The following is a 22,540-nucleotide window of genomic DNA, read 5'->3' on the forward strand; positions in this document are numbered from 1 at the left end:
TGGTTTATGCATTGAGTGACCACTATCCAGACTGTATAACTAGACATGTTCTGAAATCATCTAAGTGGCCAAAATATTGAAATACAATACAGGGACTTTAAACAGTTTGATGACAAAAAGTTCTTAAATAATTTAATTTGCAAACCCTTCCACTGAGTCTGCAAAACTGCCTTAGACAAATGGTATCAGATATTAAATGCAGCCTTTGACAAGCATGCTCCAATTAAGACAAGCATGCTCCAATTAAAACAAAGAGGGTTAAACACCAAATTACACCCTAGTAGATTACCTCTGAGATCAATGAAGCTAGGCACTTAAGAGATAATTTACACAAGAAAAAAGACATGAAAAACTATCAAAAGGGGAGGAATAAAGTTAAGCACCTGAAAGATTAGGCACAAGAGAACTACTATAAACAGGCTATTGATGAAAGAGTACCAAGACATTGTGGAAGAGCTGAACCCACCCAAGAACAGTTGTTTTCCACCTAGACTTAAACAAGATGAAACATCTGTAAAAGACATTGTGAAAATGTTCAATAATTTCTTCACAAGCATCTCCAGTAATGGTATTCAGAACCAGACTAACATCCCAGATGAACATGATGCTGTTCTATTATTTATAAGAGCTAAAGTGCATGATTATAATTATTTTTCAACAGCTAATGCAAATGAAGCTGATGTATTTGATATGTTCATTAAGTTGAGTATATAAAAATCCTCAGGTTTGGATGGTATTGGTCCAGGAATTCTTAAAATTGCTGCACCAGTAATAACAAAGTTATTAACACATATCATACACTTAAGTATAATGAGTGGTAATTTTCCAGAAACCTTGAAAGTGCAAAGGTTACACCTATCTTTAAAAAAGAAGAGGAGGATCAGGGAATTACAGACCATTATCAATTCTACCTGACAGTGTATTGTCAAAATTATTTGAAAAGCAAATAGCCATTCAGGTACATACATTTTTTGAAACATACTCTCTATTTCATAAAGTACAATCAGGTTTAGGAAGTAGTACTCATGCCAAACAGAACTTACCAAATTAACAGGTCTTTGGCTGAAGGAAATGGATCATGCCTGTATGAATGGGATTGTTTTCCCTGACTTCAAGAAAGTCTTTGATCATATTGATCATGAAACTCTGCTACAAAAGCTGAACTATTACAGGTTGTTTGACAATCCTTCTTTAAACTGGTTCAGATCATAGCTAAACCAAAGGCCTCAACAAGCATTGGCAATATTAGCCCACAAACTTGGACTGGGGTCCCTCAAGGCTCTGTTTTAGGCCCTCTCCTCTTTCTTATCTATGTAAATGATCTATCATTAAATAATGAATCCACAAATAAAGATCTGTTTGCAGACAATACAGCCTTGTATACATCTTGTTCTGAGGCTGAAGTTATCCAAAAAAGATGAAACTCTGACCTTAGAGTTCTAAACTGTGCACAACAAAATAAGATGGTAATTAATGAAGGCAAAAGAAAATGTATGATTTTAGGGACATCACGAAAGCTACAAAAGTTAGGGAATCCAGAACTATCTCTTGCAATAAACAATTATCCATTGGAAAATGTTAAACATGAAAAGCTTTTAGGTGTGTCTGTAGATAATAATTTACAATGGGATGACCATATTGATAAGCTTTGTAAAACACTGTCATCCAAAATTGCCCTACTCTGCAGAATCAATAAATTTTTACCTAGGGAAACTCACAATCTATGCTACAAGTCATATATTCTTCTAACAATGGAGTATTGTTCAAATGTATGGAGAAACTGTGCTAAATCTCAGCCTGACAGGATTTATAAACTTCAGAAATGAGCAGCATGCATAATTTTAGATATATCTATTGATCATCCCTCAAAAGCATTGTTTACAGAACTCAAATGGTTGACAATATATATGAAAGGGTAGATTTTCACAAGGTAGTTCTTGTATATGAATGTCTACATGAAGCTGCATCAGAGTATCTTCAGGACTTATTCAGGCCTTTTTCAACACAATACCAGTTGAGATCAATATCACATGGAAACCTTCTAGCACCAAAACCAACAACAGAGTATTTTAAAAGGAGCTTCCAATACTCTGGTACAGTTCTGTGGAATAACCTTCCACTATATATAAAATCTTCTGAAATTATAACAGTATTTAAGAAGAGATATCATGAGCATGTATATGTTTCTAACAGATAATGGAATTTAGTATTTTAATACTAAACATGTTAAAATAAACAGTAATTATTGCTAGCTTTCATATACAGCACCTTGTTATACTCTTCTTATGAGGGCCTTAAGGTAGAATAGTCCTTGACTAACAAGTCACCCTCTACAAATAAAGTATTATTATTATTATTAATAACAATCAAAATAGCAGTGAGTAAACTTGACCACGTCATTACGAAAGTATTTAAGGATGAGTCACCAGTGTAATCAGCACAACATAATTACAGTTTGATTTTGCTATCATCATCATTATTATCATCATCATAACCAACATGATCATAATGATATTGCTGAAGCAAAATATCAGTAATGTATGGGACCAACCATTTACTTTTCCGAGGGATCCATATTTTGTTGAGAAAAGGTACTCTTGCTAAGTGGACTAGTACAAATATAAATCTGTCATATTCTGTTGTAAATATTTTAGTTTGAGATGAAGGAAGAAAACAGTATCTTCATCTGAACATTAAATAGTCAGTCCCTAATTATCGGTACTTTGTCAAAATAGAGTGTATAACCTATAATTCTCAACTGATCATTCAGGTAAGTTCTCTTTATTATTCTCAATTGTCTTGACCTTGTCAAAATGCCAACAATTATTTGCCCCATGCTTTCCAGGATGATTTTAGCCATGAAATACCTAAACTGAAAGACAGTTGATTTGTGCTATTACAGAGAATGCATTATCACTCATACCAGACAGAAATTATTATTACTGCTGTATTACCTATAATATCCCCATAAAGCTTGAAAGACATAGTGTCCCCTTAACTCAGCCACCCATTGAAACAAATGGTCAGTCCCTCATGTGATGTATATTTATTTTTCTAAGGAGACAGGTATATGTCATGGTCAAACTGCATTGGATACAATTCTGACAAAGCCAACATTATTGCTGAAAAGAACATCTCAGTTCTGACCAGGATTCACTCTGTTAATACAGCAGGGAAGTTTGAACAACAGTATCATCAACTCACTAATGAGTGAAATGGTGAACACAAATGCTAATTGCATTACCTTCAAAACCCCTTATTAAACTATGGACAACAGTCAGGCTGCATCTAATTAAGACTATATTCTGCCATGCATTGGATTTCATAGACACAAACTTAGTGGGTTTTTTTATTTAATGTCAGTGTGGTTGTGATTATCTGAGTGTTTGCACATATGTGTATGTGTGGGGTGATGTCAGTGTGATTGCGATTATCTGAGTGTTTGCACATATGTGTATGTGTGGGGTGATATCAGTGTGATTGTGATTATCTGAGTGTTTGCACATATGTGTATGTGTGGGGTGATGTCAGTGTGGTTGTGATTATCTGAGTGATTGCACATATGTGTATGTGGGGTGATGTCAGTGTGATTGTGATTATCTGAGTGTTTGCACATATGTGTATTTGTGGGGTGATGTCAGTGTGGTTGTGATTATCTGAGTGTTTGTACATATGTGTATGTGTGGGGTGATGTCAGTGTGGTTGTGATTATCTGAGTGTTTGCACATATGTGTATGTGTGGGGTGATGATTGACAATGCTAAGACTACCAGCCTTGTTTGTAAGTGTTTTAACTGCTTTAAAGATATCATACATGTTATTTTCTTTTATTCAGATTTGAATTACCAACCATTTTCAATAGACTTGTGTAAAAAGATATCTTATTTTCAATTGAACAACAAAACTTATTTGTGGTCAGGTGCAAGTCCTTTATTTTACCACCTAACAGCAGAGGTGATCCAAAGGGATGTCCACAGGGTTAGGATGTGCATTGTTGGATTTTTCATTAAGTCTGAAAAAGAGCCAGAGATGCCAAGTCTGAAAATAAAGATGTGGCCACTATATTTTGAACATGCTTTGAAGTGGTGTGCAGAATGTCTTTATCCACCTTATAGAAGCAGGCTAAGTCAGACTGACTGCAGCGTAGTTCTTGTCTAATGTTGGGAGATCTGTGAAGAAGGCATCAGAATAGGTATATAATAGCTGAATGCAAAGAATGCTGAAAGTTGACTCTCAGAAAATAAAGAAAGGTTTTGAAATTGGCTAGGTCACATGGCCTGTCACAGTATTGTCAAAGAACATTAATCAATGAGTAAATGGCAAACTGCATCCACAGGATATAGTCGTCCAACTGGTATGGACAACTTGTTGAAAACAAAAACATCCAGTATGGGTGTTGGACTTATGGATGGCAGTATAGATGGATGTGCTGCCACAGTAATGGTAATGTTAGGTGGACAGACAGATCTATCAATAAGATTCCTGGTAATGTTAACTTGGTGAAGCATAGGAATATATGTAATTGAGGCCATATAGTCACTGAATAGCAAGGATCAAGAGCCAGATGGCTGGAGAGTACAGCTGGATGGTATCGTTGGCAGACGACATGTCATTAAAACTGAGGTGTTACTAAATGGCAAAACTAATTCAAAAACCCCATGTACCCAGACTGACAAGCCCAAAGGCAATGTGTCAAAATTCTCAACTAAAACAGAGAAAGATAGAAGGATGTGGAAATAATCATTCAAGTCATTCATAAACCCCATGTGCCTGGACGTACAGTTATACCACATGGACTACCTAGATTTGGGTGGAAACTCCCTCCAAAGATTCAAAATTCTTGGCATACCACACTAGGCTGGCCAAAGACTCAGTATAAATGTAAAGTTAATGTTTAAAACATCAGTAGTCTCGTTCTTTGAGTTTCCATGTCACTTCCTGTTACTTGCAGTTTTTCTTCGATGTTGACCACGTATTCTCTCAACAAATGGCACACACGCTGCATATAGCTTATGATGTACACTTTGTACATGCAAGACACATGTCATGAGATTCTCAATGGCTTTGCATTCTTACATTTAGCCTACATAGTCCTCATAATTAATACGAAGAAAAAAAAGAAAAAGAAATGCATTGTTAACTGCATTACAAATAACAGACACCCAGTATACTAAAGGTGATAAATAAATAGTGTGTGCAAACATGAAATTCAACACATTCCATTACAATGTAGCCATATCAAGCCATGCAGTCTGAGAACTCAGAAACTAAGTCTGCAGAGATGAAATTCACATAATTATGGTCAATATTTTTTTTAAAAATGTATACCACCTGTAGATTAATCCTTCATACATCCAAAGATAACAAATTCTTTCATGGATGGGATGAAAAGCAGCACAAAATTCCAGTATATTTTAAGAGGCAAAGTGAATGAGGTTGTCAGTTCACTAGTGAAAGTTAAAAAAAACTGATGTCCAGGGGAGGTAACATACATAAATAAATTTAACATTTCTTATATGCCATAACAATTTTGACTCGAACCTGAAATTAAAATCTGAAGATATTTGGTACAATAAATAAAACCCAAGAGATATTGTACTATGAAATTCAGTCAATTAGACTGCAGTAACCACATTATGAGTAGTAATGTTCAAAACCAAATTGTCTAAAAGATCCTGCAAAGGAAGCAAAATATTCAAATTTGAAGGAATAATCTGAAGGTTATCTTTCAGAATTACAAAAATGTGATAATTACTGATCCAGCTGATTAATGGAAATAGCTGTAAAATACTGACAGACGACACCAATTATCAAACTATATTTATCATCTGAACAAAAATAATTCACATGGTTGAGTGTTATAAACAAGATTTATGTGTACTGTCTGAGAAAGGATTCAATTTTCAGTAGGAATATATGCTGTTCAGCTAATTCTTCATTAAATGTATGCATTAAAAATAAAGCAGTAAAGTAAAAAATAACAGCTTTCTTAAATTTGTGCACTTTTACACACACAAAGACACTGATGCTTTTGTAACTGCATTTTCTCTCTCTCTCTCACATGTCACATGTGCACTCAGAGATTTTTCACATCTGCAAAAGCCTCAGTAAACCCAAAACTTCTCGAGGAGTTTCACTGTACTTTAACTATGGGTTTTTCAGACCTCTGTATTAGCCAGATAGTCACATAAAGGTTATCAGTTAATGATCTCCAAAATAACTTACTGTGAATGACTTTCTTGATTTTCACAGGCAAGCTAGGCTATGAATAAAACCTAAACTATTAGCTTATATTCAAAATGTACCCACCAATGTCATGTATGCCATGGTAAAGCATCATTCTTTTTTATATATGGTACTGAGAAATATATATCATGATACATTTATGAAAGATGAGAAACAATGGAAATTTATTGATTCTGATTGTAATGTTATTTGTTATTGAAGAATAACTGCAGAAGGTGTTCTATTCTATTTATTAAATACAAGACATCAGTACAGTTAGGAAGGGGAAAAAAAACTGCCATGAATGTATTTTACCCACAGAACTTAAACCCTGGTGAACATATAACATAAACCAGATGTTGGTGTATATCAAGTCCAGTGTGGAATGTCTCATCAACTGTCAAGTGATATTTTAAAGGTAATTAAATTAAGGCTTACACTACATTCCCCTCCTGAGAAAGTTAATATTAAAACAAAATGTGATCTGATGACGGCATGCCTAAACAAGCTACCTCAGCTTCATTTTCACAAGTTCAGTCTCTCAGGTGGTTTTGACAATCTTCCTGAATGTTTGAAATACCCATTTTGACTGGATGGCACTGCTTTGCTTTCATCTGAGTCAGGCAGAGTATCAGGGTTTAAAACAGTCACTCTCAGAGGCTCCAATAAAGTGTTAGGCATGGGAATTAAATATCTCCTATTATGCTGTATCTCTCCCTTGTCAGTTACTACCATGTATAATTGAGGCATAGATGCCTCAGAGTTAACAATGCCTGAAGAAAAATGATCTTTAATCCATACTATATTTCCTACCTAAGTTTTTTCATATTGCGGGCATGATGTCAATGATCATGATTTATCTTTTGAATTTGCTTTTGATAGTTTTCCGATTTCTTCAGTTTCATTAAATCTGGCCATTTTAGCTATAAGTTTTCTGGTGCCATTGGCAAAGTAGTTCATAAGTTTTTTCCAATCAATAATTTGACAGGGCTGTATCCATTCAGTAAAATGGTGTTCTGCGATATGTCAAAAGAGCTATGTAAGGATCATTTGCTTTTTTAAGCATTTTTTTAATTGTTTGAACAGCTCTTTCAGTGAGAACATTGTTCTGTGGATATTTTGGACTAATTGCAATATGCCTAAATCTATAATTTGTCACAAATTCTTTGAGTATTGCGGATGTGTATTGTGGACCATTATCTGAAACTAATACTTCTGGTATACCTTGTTGCACAAAGATTGATTTGAGATGATTGACAACTGCTTTTGAACCTGTGCCTTGCAATTTTGCTATTTCAAAGAATTGTGAAAAATAAAATCAATCACCAAGAGATATGTTTGACCATTCAGTTCAAACAAGTCTGATGCGACTCTTTGCCAAGGTCGACTTGGCAATTCATTTCGTATCATTGGATCATTGGATCTCTTGAGTTTTCAATGCAGTTATGGCAAGATTTTACCAAGTGTTCTAGCTGAGTACTTGGTTCTTTCCGCCAATCTGATGTTTTACCTTTCATCAGGAGACTATTTTGAACTGTAAATTCACCTCTTATCTGCCCACTATGATTGAAGTTTTCTGTCAACTGCAGATTTCTCTGGTCACTCCTTTTCACATAATTGTACAAGTTGTTTGAATCATTTCAATATTCAGACTTTATTTGTTCCAGTTGAGCATTTGATACAGGCAAATTACTAAATACGAAATCAACATAAGCATTAGTTTCAGCCTGAAATTCTCTGTCACTCTCAGAGTGATAAGTTAAAGGTGCTGTGGATAGTCTAGAGCATCATCAGTTAATAGATTTTTGCCAGCAATATGAACTATACAAAAGTTAAATCTCATCAAATGCATTCTAAAGCATTGAATTCTAGGGGGTAAATCTCCCAAGACTTTTGTTCTCTATAGTGGTACTAATGGCTTATGGTCAGTTTCAAGTTTGAATTGTGACTCCGTTAAATATCTACTGAAACATTCTCATGTCCAAGTAACTGCAAGGGGCTCTTTTTCTATATGAGCAGAGCATTGCTCAGTTTCTGACATACCTCGTGATGCAAATGCCACTGGTCTCAGAGTGCTACTGTGCTTCTGCCATAGCACAGCACCTAGTCCAAATGAAGATGAATCTGCAGATACAACTGTTTCTCTATTTGGATCATAATGTGCTGAAGTTGGTGAAGATATCATTTCTTGCTTGATATCTCTGAAAGCTTGTTCCTGATCTGGACTCCAAGTCCACAAGTTTTTACCTTTCAATAGCTCACTTAATGGTTTTGATTTTTTTCTGCCAAATTTGGACTAAGTTTGCCAAGCTTATCTGCCATACCAAGAAATCATCATATATATGTTAAGCATTTTGGTGTTTCCATTTCAGTTATAGCTTTGACTTTTTTGGATCAGGTCAGCAACCATTTTCGTCAACAACATGCCCAAGAAACCTAATGGATGACCTAGAAAATTCACACTTTTCAACATTCAAAGTGACACCAGCCTTTTTAATTGATTTCATGACCATTTCTAGTCTTTTGTCATGCTGTTTCGGCATTTTCCCAAAACAAGAGCATCATCCATGTGACAGAGTATTCCACCATGTCACTCTAGAGTTTCTTACTTCCTTTACTGAAAAAATTCAGGCACGGAACTGATTCTGAAAGGAAGGTGATTAAAATAAAACCTACCAAAAGGAGTAATGAAAGTTTTAAGGCGGTGTGAATCTTCTGACAGGTTTATCTGCCAAAAGCCTGAGTTTGCCTCAAGTTTTGTGAAAAACTTTGCACCTGTTAGTCTTGCAAGGGAATCTTCAACTGATGGAAGTGGGTGGTTCTCTTTTTTAACTGATTCATTCAGTTTGCTGAGATCCATGCAAATTCTTACTGTGCCATTTGGTTTCAGAACAAAAACCATTCCCGCACACCACTCAGTGGGCTCATCTACTTTTTAAATAACATCCATTTTTTCCATTCTATCCAACTCCTCCTGAACTTTGTTCAATAAAGGGATAGGAACCTTTTTTGGGGTAGATAAGACATAAGGTTTGGCATATTGTGTCGAGAGTTTTCTTATAGAACCATTCTGTTTTCCCCAGGTCTTTAAACAAATTTAGGAATTTCTCACATTAATCCCTATCTAAATTTATAGATTTATCATGAATTTTGCTTGCATTTTGTGAGTTTTGATCTGAGGCATTTACTGTGGATATATTTACCTGTACAATAATCTTGAGAGCCTGAATTGTGGGCTACCCAAGAGTTCCTGATTCAGTCCCTTTACAACAAATATGGTTTGTACAGTGAATGCATTGTTTGATTCCAATTCACTCGTAAATTTTCCCAGTAATTTAAGTTCAGTTTCCAGGTCCATACAGTTTTCAATCATACTTTGATAGTTTTTGGTCTCTGATCTTTCATAAATCCCTCTCAGGAATGACAGTCACATCAGTTCCTGTATCAGTCTTGAATAAAAGTGAAGCATTGTTCAATCTCATACGCGTTATCTACAGCTGACCCTTCTTTGTGCTAACAGTCCCTAGAAATCCAGGTTCCGCTCTAGATTCTCTTTTGCAAACTACTTATTTTGACAGACAGCATTTTGCATAGTGTCCCCTTTTCTTACACTTGTGGCATTCTGCTTCTTTTGCTCGACATTGGTCCTTAGAATGATTAACTTATTTTCCACATCTCATGCATCCTTTTCTGCTGACATTATTTTGTTGAACATTTGGGATTTTATGTTTCTGTTTCCCATATTTCAGTGAAGACGATTTTACTGCATCCATTTCAGTCATTTGTTCTCCACTTGCTCGTACCATTATTTGTCGCTTTTCACAGCCTCATTTTGTCGAGCTTGACTAATGGCAGACTCTAGAGTTAGATTCTCATCTAACTGCAATTTTTCTGGCAGTTTTGGATCTTGCAGTCCAACTACAAGTCAATCTCTGATCATTTCATCATGTAGTGGCCCGAAAGTACAATTATCTGCTAACACTGATAGCTGTAACAAAACTGTCCACTGTTTCTCCCTCCTCCTGTTTTCTTTGATTAAATTTTGCCCTTTCAAAAATTTAATTCCTCTTTGGAATGAAATATTGCTCAAATCTATCTGTCATGGACTTCCATTTCTTTTGATCTTCCTCTGTCAGGTTGAACAAAGACAAAATTTCATTAGCAATCACTTCCCATGGAATAAATCAAGGTATTCACTTGAATTTCTTCCTCTTTTTCACTAAGTCGAGATGCTTGAGGAAATTGTTCAAAGAACTAAAACCACTTTTCCCAAGTTTCAGGTTTCAAAGAGTCATATTTGTCTGGATTTGTAAATTGAAATGAAGTCATTTTCAACTCTGATAATTTCAATCCTGTGTTTTTACCACTGAAAGTATTTTTCCCATGGAATTTAAACCCTAGTGAACATATGACATCAACCAGATGTTGGTGTAAATCAGGCCTAGTGTGGAATGTCTGATTAACTGTCAAGTGATATTTTCAAGCTAATTAGAGTAATGCTTACACTACACTGATTTTATTTGCATTCAGAACTTAATGAACTTCATACTGATGTAACGACTATTTCATAATATAGTAATAAATGCACCAATGCTGTGTCCTTCTTTACTATTCATAGCACATATTATATCCATTTATGATAACCAATATTCAAAAAATGTATGCAATCCAATAAAATTGGCAAAGAACTGAAAAATGTGAAAGTGTTCGAGTTCAAGAAAATAAAATTATCTACTGTTACACACTGAAAAGACTGATTAAAGTGATGACAGATAAAGGGTATAATTCAAATATTAATTAATGATGAAGTGATTTACAGTACAGTAGTCCCCCTCTTGAATGGCCCCCCGACCAGCTGCCACCCGCTTCAGTTGAAATAAGTTTATCATTATAACAAGAAGAACTGTTTAATAATTAATGTTACTTTTAAACAATGATATTAAATGAAAATATTAAATGCTTTGAAGTATGTAGCTTTCTTACTACGTACATTACATATACTTCTCATTAAAAATTTACTCCCTCTGGAAAGGCCACCTGTTATATAAGGCCACTTTCCCAGTGAAGAAGGGGTGGCCGTATAAAAGGGGGACCACTGTAGTAGTGTACCAATGCAATCAAGCATGCTTTCTATATTCCCCTGATGATGCATTGAATTGATTTATAGTGTTAGTGTACCTGAGTGCAATTATGATGGTTTCTATATTCCTCTATTTGTATACCAATGCAATCTGATTGATGCATGGTTTCTATATTTCCTTGATGATGCATTGAAGTTATTTACAGTATTAGTGTACCAATGCAATCATCCATGGTTTCTATATTCCCCTGATGATGCATTGAAGATATTTACAGTATTAGTGTACCAATGCAATCATCCATGGTTTCTATATTCCCCTGATGATGCATTGAAGTAATTTACAGTATTAGTGTACCAATGCAATCATCCATGGTTTCTATATTCCCCATATGATGCATTGAAGTGATTTACAGTATTAGTGTACCAATGCAATCATCCATGGTTTCTATATTCCCCATATGATGCATTGAAGTGATTTACAGTATTAGTGTACCAATGCAATCATCCATGGTTTCTATATTCCCCATATGATGCATTGAAGTGATTTACAGTATTAGTGTACCAATGCAATCATGCATGGTTTCTATATTCCCCTGATGATGCATTGAAGTAATTTACAGTATTAGTGTACCAATGCAATCATGCATGGTTTCTATATTCCCCTGATGATGCATTGAAGTAATTTACAGTATTAGTGTACCAATGCAATCATGCATGGTTTCTATATTCCCCTGATGATGCATTGAAGTAATTTACAGTAGTGTACCAATGCAATCATGCATGGTTTCTATATTCCCCTGATGATGCATTGAAGTAATTTACAGTATTAGTGTACCAATGCAATCATACATGGTTTCTATATTCCCCTGATGATGCATTGAAGTAATTTACAGTATTAGTGTACCAATGCAATCATACATGGTTTCTATATTCCCCTGATGATGCATTGAAGTAATTTACAGTATTAGTGTACCAATGCAATCATACATGGTTTCTATATTGCCCTGATGATGCATTGAAGTGATTTTCAGTATTAGCCTACCAATGCAATCATCCATGATTTCTATATTCCCCTGATCATGCATGGAAGTCATTTACAGTATTAGTGTACCAATGGTTCCCCTGATGGTGCATTGAAGTGATTTTCAATATTAGTCTACCAATGCAATCATCCATGTTCTATATATTCCCCTGATGATGCATTGAATTGATTTATAGTGTTAGTGTACCTGAGTGCAATTATGATGGTTTCTATATTCCTCTATTTGTATACCAATGCAATCATCCATGTTCTATATATTCCCCTGATGATGCATTGAAGTATCATTTACAGTATTAAGTGTACCAATGCAATCATCCATGGTTTCTATATTCCCTTGATGATGCATTGAAGTAATTTACAGTATTAGTGTACCAATGCAATCATCCATGGTTTCTATATTCCCCTGATGATGCATTGAAGTGATTTACAGTATTACTGTACCAATGCAATCATGCATGGTTTCTATATTCCCTTGATGATGCATGGAAGTATGATTTACAGTATTAGTGTACCAATGATTCCCCTGATGATGTATTGAAGTGATTTACAGTATTAGTGCAGTGTACACATCAAAATCTACATGGTTATAATATTCCCCTGATGATGGATTGAAATGATTTACAGTATTAGTGTACCAATGCAATCATCCATGGTTTCTATATTCCCCTGATGATGCAGTGAAGTGATTGACAGTATTAGTGTACCAATGCAATCATGCATGGTTTCTATATTCCCCTGATGATGGACTGAAGTGATTTACAGTATTAGTGTTCCAATGCAATGCAATCATGCATGGTTTCTAGATTCCCCTGATGATGCACTGAAGTGATTTACAGTATTAATGCAGTGTACACATCTAAATCTACATGGTATCTCGATTACCCTGATGATGGATTGAAGTGAACATGTAAACATACATGCTGTCCAGATACCCCTAATGATGGATATATGTGGTTTATTATTATATAAATATATTTGTAAATATAAAATTTGAGCTTTATATTTTACAGGATTCATGAAAATTGATCAGCAAAATGCAAGAACAGCACTTATGGTGACTATAGTTCATGCAAAGTGAAATACGTTTTGAAACTTCATGACCTCATGCATTTTTCATTATTTGGTTTGGCACTATTGGTCAATTATACAAACTTCCTCACTAGAACAAATAAGAACTGACTGTACTGTAAGCATGCTGAATTTGAAAAATAACAGAGGTCCATATGTTGCAGATTCTGGTGGTTGTAGTAGCAAGAATGGAAACCTCATTTCGCCAAAAATTTATGATGTCAGAACCTGAATGTGAGTCATTTTTTTTAAATATACCTGCAGAAAATGCAATATATTCATCTATACTGACTTCATTCAGCATTTATTAAATTCATTTCTACTGCACAATCTGGGATTGCACATATAAATAAATGACCCACCCCTCTTTCACACTGATAGGCCACCATGACCTCCTTAAACGAAATGCTGTCCTGATGACCTTTATGACTCCCTTAAATGAAATCCTGGCCAGAACACCACACTTACTGGTACCAACCTTCTAAGGCAGTCAAACACTTTTTAAACTTATCATTATGGGGTTAACTTTTCTATATTGCTCTGCCTTTCACTTACCAGCAGCTTTCTCTGTCTGTATGGCTTGATGTTTCTTGTCAAAGTCATTGAGCAATGCTTTGTGCCTTATGGCATCTTCAGTCAATCGTTGTTTTTTTAGATCACTAAGCCTTTTGTGCAACTCTTCCTCCTGGCGAAGTTTTTCCTTGTCAAATCTGTCTTTAATGGCAAGCATTTGTTGTTTTGCTTCCTGAATAAGTTTATCTGCCTCAGTATCACTTACAGCATTTCGTCTGAAAGAATTTGATTATTAAGTATAACTCAGTGTTTTGATAATAATTTTGACATGTACATTCTGAAAGAATACATATGACAGTTCTGTTACAGCCTTTAGGGAGAGTTTGCTATATTGCCAGAAGATGTTAGAATTGGCATTAGAAACTTACTCTGATGATCATTGAGTTATTACACATATGTAACAACTTTCATCAATGTGCTATTTATTAGACTAATTATTCCTTAAGTTTCTCATAATTGACATAATTTTGATATAACATTTCATGCATCTAACAAAACTAGGTATAAGAATGGGGCATATTTACATCAATAAAACTATCTAATGAAGGGTTTTATTAACTGAAATCACAAACATTCTATACTTATGACATATTCATCTTAACACAAATATTGTGAGTATCAGAGAGAGGGATCAAAATTGTGTTCATACTTGAAATTTGTAACAAGCAGCCGTCATACAGAAACCCAAATGAAATTCAATGCCAGAGAACTTGTATTACTATTTACCGTAATAAGTCACTCATATTACTAAGTAAAAAGTCGCACATTACTTTACGCATTTGTCTTACTATATAATAAATCATACACTGTTTTATATACTTGTCCCATTATGTAACAAGTCATACACTAGGCTTATTTTATGCACTTGTCGTACTATGCAGTAAGTCACACATTGCATGGTTTTATTGTATGTGTATTACTATGCAACAAGTCTTACATCATTTTATATATTTGACTTATGTGGATGAACTGTTAACAAAATGTGTACAAAATCTCAATAATACTGCAAGTCCCAAAATGCACTACCAGTTTTGTAGTTTACTGTCATATTTGATTCACTTTTTAAAGGCATAAAGGTACTGAATCTATTAAATCTTTGTTATGTCTAGTAAACAAACAAAATGAATAAGGTTCAGTAAACTAAGCAATTTTAGATGTCAACCTATGAGGATACTGTTGTCAGGAACCCTAGCACCAATTTGGAGGAATCTAGGGAGCATGTATAATGAGCCAGTTCTTTCCTGTACACAGTAACAGTGAAGGTCCAATATAGATAAATAGAGTGTCCATTCATCCAATTTGAGAACCCTGGATTCCTTCAACAGTTTTGGCCAAAACAATAAATATTAGTTTTTCTCACAAATTAAACTATTTGCAGTTGTCATTTACTCTTCAGCTCTGCAGCCATTTTTCCCTTATTTAGAGTCCAAATGAATTTTTTTGCATTTATCTACATTCTGTGATTTACATTCTTGGTGTACTTGAGCAAGAGAGATGAGAACAAGATTACTGTCACCCTGAGGTACAGTTTACCTAAGATTCTTCTTTCCAAACCTTGTTTAAGAGTCATCAGACCTTAAAGACATGAGTAGACAAGAAAAACAAATATGGCAGAATATGGCAAATGATGATCTGCTATGTCTTTCGTTCAAAACCAACATTAAGCTGTTAAAGCATGCACACTTATGAATATCTAAGAATGCCTTCTGTCATTGAGCAGGAATTTTAAATAGGTCACCCCAAGAGGACCATAGATATAATGTTCTATGTACCAGTCTATCATTTTGGTGCTGCAGTACGTTTCTTTCAACAAATGTCCAGCTAAAAAGACCTTTTTTAAAATCTGATCCCCAAATTTTTAACTTACAAGTATTTTGCCAATATCATATTTAAAGTGGAATTTCCACAAATTTTGTCAAATAATTCTTCAAAATTCAGAATGGTTGGTATATCTGTGCTCAGCTCTTTTACTATGTTTACATGCATCACTGTAAATATGTTGCTGTTGTGAATAGTCATCATTGTCAGTTACCTTGTATTTACACAATACTAATTGTGTCACCCATTGTAAATAAAACTATTATTATTATTATTATTCCAGGTCTTGTTTTGGCACAGTCAAAGTAGAGTTCCATAAAATTCAAGCAATAATAGCAAGTGTATGACTTGTCATGTGATGAGCTTCTTTTCAAGCAATTTTGAGTCTCTGAAGTCATCTGACTGATGACATGTATGATTACAGCATGTCAAGTTAAGTGTTAACTGCATATGAAAAAGTCAACATTTTGCCACCCCTAATACTGGCCAGTCTTTACTGACTTCCTTCTGTAACCATGGAAATGTGACTTGTATAGATTGACAGCTTGACTATTAATCAAGATATATTTCTCAGATCAGACATCAGCTGATTGACATCTGAGACTCAGAACACGTGTAAAGTAATGCTGAAATGACCTACTTTTTCAGATGCTCCAAGAGATCAACTTGCTGGGATTCCATTTCTTTTAAAATACCCTTCTCATCAGCTTCATGGACTTCCTGTAATACAAATATATGTATGTATGTATGTATGTATGTAGGTATGTATGTATGTATGTAGGTATGTATGTAGGTATGTATGTATGTATGTACATACTGCTTCTATAATTAGCTGATGAAAACCAGATAAAATTTGGGATTGTTTTTTGTTTCCAATTATCATTTGTAGAATCTGCTTCAGAAACTATTATCATTGTTCATACTTTTGGCCAGATTTTACTAGGCGACAGCAAAACGTTTTGAGTAATATTTCAATGACATCCAAATATGACCACTGTTACAAGTATAGTTCATGCATCATTTGTTACCTTGATTAGCTACTACAGCAGAGGTATCATATGAACTGCATGCAGTCCAGTGTCTCATCTAATTTTTTAATTCATGTGTGACACCAAGTTAACCTGTTGAAAGTAACCTATCATAATAAAATTATTACTAATATGAAAAGTTTGCAATTATATAAACTTATTTATTCTCATGTTCAGCTGCACTATTTGATAAAGAACTGTATACAGCATATGTGGTCATGTTCTAAGCACTGATACTTAATCTATTTTAGTAAGGCATAAAATGCTGGTCACAGTGACCTTCCTTCATTGTAAGAGTGTTGTAGTCATAAAGATCCATCCAATTATTACATTTACTGATTCTAACACAAACAAAACAAGAAAAGTTATTGTAAAACATTACATTTTAACAGATTCACTGAGGTACAAAATATAAGTCACAAAGACTTCTTTTATCAAAAAGGATATTGTCCTTAAAAGATTCGTTACCTTGTGATATTTTATGATTGTAGGTAAGTCAGTATATATATATCGTGCCAAAATCATAAGCAAAACATAAATATTTAACCAGCGCTAGTACAAGATGAAATATAGGTCAAGATGTGTTTCATCTATTGTAATCACTGTCTAATACTAAATGAGGTACAACTCTCATCAATTTCATGATTCTAGCATGAACAATGCCAATGAAATGAACATCAAAAACAAAGTTTGACTCAAGTCAGTTATATGCAAAATATAAGCCATAATGACCTAGTTCTGCATTGATGGAATAGTGCTTATTAAGATGCATCTTCCCAATTTTTGTGTGGTCATGAACTATATGTAGAAACTTAACCTAATCCATGAAATGTGAACTGTTGAACTGCTGTGTTACTAACAGGTATGTATAAATCATCCACTTTCATTATTACAGCATGAACAGTTAAAAAACAAAAATTAATTAAGTCAGTGAAGCATGTAAAATGGGACACTGTAACCAAATTTTAATAAGGGTTGAACTCATTCATCAAGATCTATCCCATCAAGTTTCATCATCCAAGGTACAACAGTGTGTACAAAATGTGAACCTAGGCCAGTAAAATATGAAATGTACAGGTTAAAGTGACCTTTTTTTGTTGTAAGGGTATGGTACTAATAAAGATACAAACAATCATCTGGTAAGAATAAAGCTTAAGAAATAAACTTAAAACAAGATTTAATCAAAGTCAATTTAGTGTGAAATATGGATCACAATGATGTATTTTTGTGATTAGCGTATATGAGATTCATCTCATCATCCATTATTTAAAGTGTAATACTGTGTATATAGGTTGAAAAAACTTATTAGTGTAAAATGTAGGTCTCTGTGACATTGTTTTCCTAGAAGGCTTTGGCACAAAATTAAAATGCAATTACAGTCATCAAGTGTGATAAGTCTAGCATGAAGAGAGCTTGAGAAATTAACTTAGAACAGAACATTTTATTAAAGTTAGCTAATCATGAAATATAGGCTACAGTTATCCACATTTGTAATGTAGATATATAAATCATCAAGATGCATCCCCTCACCAAATTTTACAAGAACATGTATAACAGTATCAGCTATACTAGGTGTAACAATCCTGAACCAAATGCAGAACTTAACCAAGAATGTACATCTGATGTACATATACAAAGTTATCCCTCTTAGTCCCCATTTCTCAGAAGGACTAGCTGCTATGAAATCCACTCTAAACAAAGGAAGAAAAAAATGAGTGACATAAAGTGATGCTGCCAGGTGGCACAATATGGTACAGCTCACAAAATTTTTCAGAATGCTTCACAAAGAGTGTGGAGAGAGAGAAAAAAGAAATAAAAATTCTCCACCATCTTTCCACACATCCTGTTAGAGGTGCCATGGCATCTCATAAAGAATAGCTCTGCATATGATGCCTCTTAACTCATATCCAATGACCACTGTGGAGTGGATGTGGTCTCATGAATAATATGGCCATTGTTTACTGTTTACTATTTTGATGTTGAAAAGAACATGATCACTCACTAGACAACACAGCTAATTATAAATATTTCCTAGTTCTAACAAAGATAATGTATGATGCATAATGCCAGATCAAATTTTAGATAATTAACACAGAGACAATGCCTTGCAAACTATATTAATACTATATTTGAGCAAGAATCAAATTATTTTCTTTCAATACTATGCTATCAGAATCTTCAAATGCATTCAAGTCCTTATTTCTGTTGTAGTTCAAGCAATATAGTTCAGTGTATCCCCTAGGGGTGCAAGTCTGAGTCAAAACTCTCCTTAGTGTCAAAACTGGGGGTCAGACTGAGTAAAAAAACAAACCTTGGCATTAGGACAGGGGTTAAATTAAAAATCTGGGGGTCTGTGAAGTGCAAATGAAGGTAAAGGGATACATTGTTAATTGTTTAACCATCATATGAATAAAGCAATATTGTACTCTCTGCTGTGATAGAATGATAAATGTTGATCAAATTAATAACGAAAACACATGAGGCTGAGCTATTTGGTAATATGCTAGAAACTATAGTTCATTCCACATAGCATGGTGAATTTTATCCTATCTGCAGGCCTAACTCAGTAGATTTTCAGGTCAGCGCCATTTACCAAGCTGCAGATTAAGGATTAAAAACAGCGATGCTGTATGTAACAAACTATGACAGAAAACACTTCCAGGCAAAGAGACTACACACATCACCAACAACAAAATAAATGAAAAATCCAAACTCTCTCAAGGACCACCACAAAGACCCCAACTAGAAATGCGCTGTATCAGACCTGCCTTCTTTAAACTTTGTTAAACACACCCAAACAGTGCCTGTTGAATAACAAATTGCAAACAAATAAATATTCACGCACTTACCAATCAGAGTGGTTCATTCATCGGTCCACATGCTTAATTCCACAAGATTTCCATGTAGCATATCATTCATTGCACTAGTATTAACAAAACTTGCCATATTGCCATGAAAGAAAATATTAATTTTCAAGAATATCATTGATTAAAAATCTGACCTGTTACTACACACTAAGTTAGAACTGTATGGCAGTCTGTACCCAGTATTGTAATATATCTTTGCATTGCCTACCATAGAACTTTTTCAAAATTAGAACTGATGAAAGTTAAAAGTTATCTGTATAAAAGATATTAATTATTTATTATTTATTGTTATTTTCATATGACACGCATCAATTAAATGTGATAATACAGTAATAATATAAAATGGTTTAATGTTTCTATTTTCTCATGCATAGAACTTGCTTTACTTAGGGTTGACAAGTCACCCCTTTGCCCTAATTAACATATTCATATAAGATTACAGAACTGTAGAATAGCACATGGCTCAAGATGCTAGTTGTGTTATAAGTTCCAACACCTAACAATTATAACATTTTTCCCTTTTCTAAGAACAGCATATATAGCTAGATTCAACTTAATATATTATTCAAATTTTAATAAAAAAGTACAAGACCTGATGACCTTTATATAGAGTGAGAAGCAATAATAATAATACCTGATGAATAATATTGTTTTGAATCTGTTAACTAAATTGCAAAAGGTTAAGATTATCTTAACCGGAAAACAATGGGTGAGAAAAATAATCTATGTTGGTGTTTGTACCAAAACAAGGAAATCCCAGTTGCAGTCTTACATTTTTTTGTCTCCCCCTCAGTAGAGCCTCATCGGGAGACAAATAATGTAACCCCTGGACTGGGATTTTATTGTATCTGCGCAAACCTCAACATAGATTCTCTTAGTCACCTCCTATGGCTTCAGCTGGTATACTGTTGTTTCTTGGGGGGACTGAATTAATGTTTAATACAGCCAGATGTTGAATGTCATTATTATTTTATGCAGCTGGGATTGACATCAAATTAAAATACTAATAATTGACTAATTAAATATCTACATGTACAGAGACTGGAATCTGGAAAGTTCATAAGTGGTAAAAAAATTAATACTGTAAAAGATACTACAGCATCATGGAGGAAACAACAAAAATTTCCTGCCAGTGGGCATGACCTCAGGACTTCATTCTCTAAAATCAAGCGTGTATGTGTCTAAGTCACACACATTATCCACTCTGCCACAGTAAAGCAATATACCATGTGCAGAAACATGCCACTATACAAAGAAATTAGTTCACATTTCTTTTTGTCTCAATAACCAAGCATTCCAAATTGCACACAGTAAACTGCTGATGTTAATATCTACGTCAAAATAATTTTAAGAAACAGATCAATATTATGGTTAGATTATTAACATATCATTTCCATATGATTTACTAATTTTTCTATGGTGATAAAATGACATTTTCCCTTTACAAAAATGAGCAAATAATAAGATATGTGTGCATTTCAGTGTAAGTTGTGAATTTAATAACTGTCCATATATCTTGTTAAGTCAGTGCACAAGTTTGTTCAGATTTCTTTGAATAAAGTACAAGCCTAACACTATTGCAAAAGAAGTCACTCAACCCATTCTAAATATACATGTATACTAGAGGTTTTAAATTATTTTTTTATTGTCCAAATATAAGAATGAAATAAAAATTTCTTAAATCATTCTTCACATCGTGGTCTTTCCATGGTTGGTTTCCATTCCTTAGCTGTTCAAATTTCAATCAGTTCTGTCAACCAGCTCCTCCATGGTGAAGTTGCCACTAGCTAGCTGGTGTGTCTGCTTAGGCATATAATTCATTTGTAAGCATTTATCTATTTATCCCTCCACTTTGGAGCATTGGCATGCAAAGAAAGTTGAGAGGATTAAGTCTCCCAGAGCAAAGCATGTGGTTTTAAAAACTTGTGTGAGCTAAATTATGGAAGTTTTCATCCACTTCACAGAGGTGAGATGAAAACCAACTAAAGCAAATAAGATCAAAAACCAAAGGTAACCAATGTCAGTAGAAAAGTGATACCTATTTCTATAAACAGTTATGCTCAATATTTATCTTCTAAAATTATAAACATGATAAATTATGATAAATTATTAAAACCATACGCCATCCTGTTTTTACTTCAATCTATTTTTCTGTCAATTAATTCTGTGATATTTAAACTTTTAATCATAATGACTAATTTGCAACATACAGACATGTGAGCCAGATTTTTTCTTCTTGCCAACTTCTCCTCCAACACCATTCTCTGTCGGGAAATTTCCTCATCATAAAGTTTTTCCATTTTTTTCTGATTTTTGTGGTGCTTTTTCATAAGAAAATTGACATCCGTGCTGTCCAGGCGACCTTGCTCCTTGATCTCTTTTATCAACTCTTGATGAAGCTTTTTTACCACCATTTGTTTCTTTATGCTAAATTTCTGAAAAACAATTTGGTTGCATTAAACTGTAGTACCAGAAAAATTTATGTTCCTTTTCTTTCTACAAAGATTTTGTAGAATACATAGTAAACTTGTATGCCAACCAGTGATGCATCTTAATTCTATCTGAACTGCAGATACTTAAAGATAAGAAATTATGAACTATTGTAGTATATAACATTTTAAAACTCATTCTCTGATATTCTTATGGATCCAAGCAGTCCAAAATCAGTAAACAATATATAGGCCTGTGTGCACGTTTTTGTGTGCACTACTCTTAGCTGATATAACAATCACCAAATAAGGGCAAATAAACAAAAATGCATGGACAAAAGTACCCAGCTGCTAAATCTGCATAACACAATAGCAAAAAACACATAAATTTTGTGCAGGGTGAAGATCTTC

General features: G+C 34.2%; 1 protein-coding gene across 3 annotated transcripts in view; it reads right to left on the reverse strand.

The window, feature by feature from the left end:
* The window catches only part of LOC149795338 (uncharacterized), a 252,889-nt gene that overhangs the window by 123,536 nt on the left and 106,813 nt on the right, over nt 1–22,540 (reverse strand). For all 3 annotated transcript variants that reach the window (XR_016422309.1, XM_089965109.1, XM_089965108.1), the window contains exons 13-15: nt 21,911–22,135; nt 16,446–16,525; nt 13,970–14,202 (exon numbers count right to left, since the gene is read on the reverse strand). Coding sequence is in view for 2 of the 3 variants with exons in the window: in XM_089965109.1 (XP_089821235.1) it covers nt 13,970–14,202; nt 16,446–16,525; nt 21,911–22,135 (538 nt within the window). In the remaining variant the exon portion in view is untranslated. The remainder of the gene's footprint in view (nt 1–13,969; nt 14,203–16,445; nt 16,526–21,910; nt 22,136–22,540) is intronic.

This window comes from Sinohyriopsis cumingii, chromosome 7 (assembly GCF_028554795.1).
Source record: "Sinohyriopsis cumingii isolate HCF-2022 chromosome 7, ASM2855479v2, whole genome shotgun sequence".
Classification (NCBI taxonomy): Eukaryota; Metazoa; Mollusca; class Bivalvia; order Unionida; family Unionidae; genus Sinohyriopsis; species Sinohyriopsis cumingii.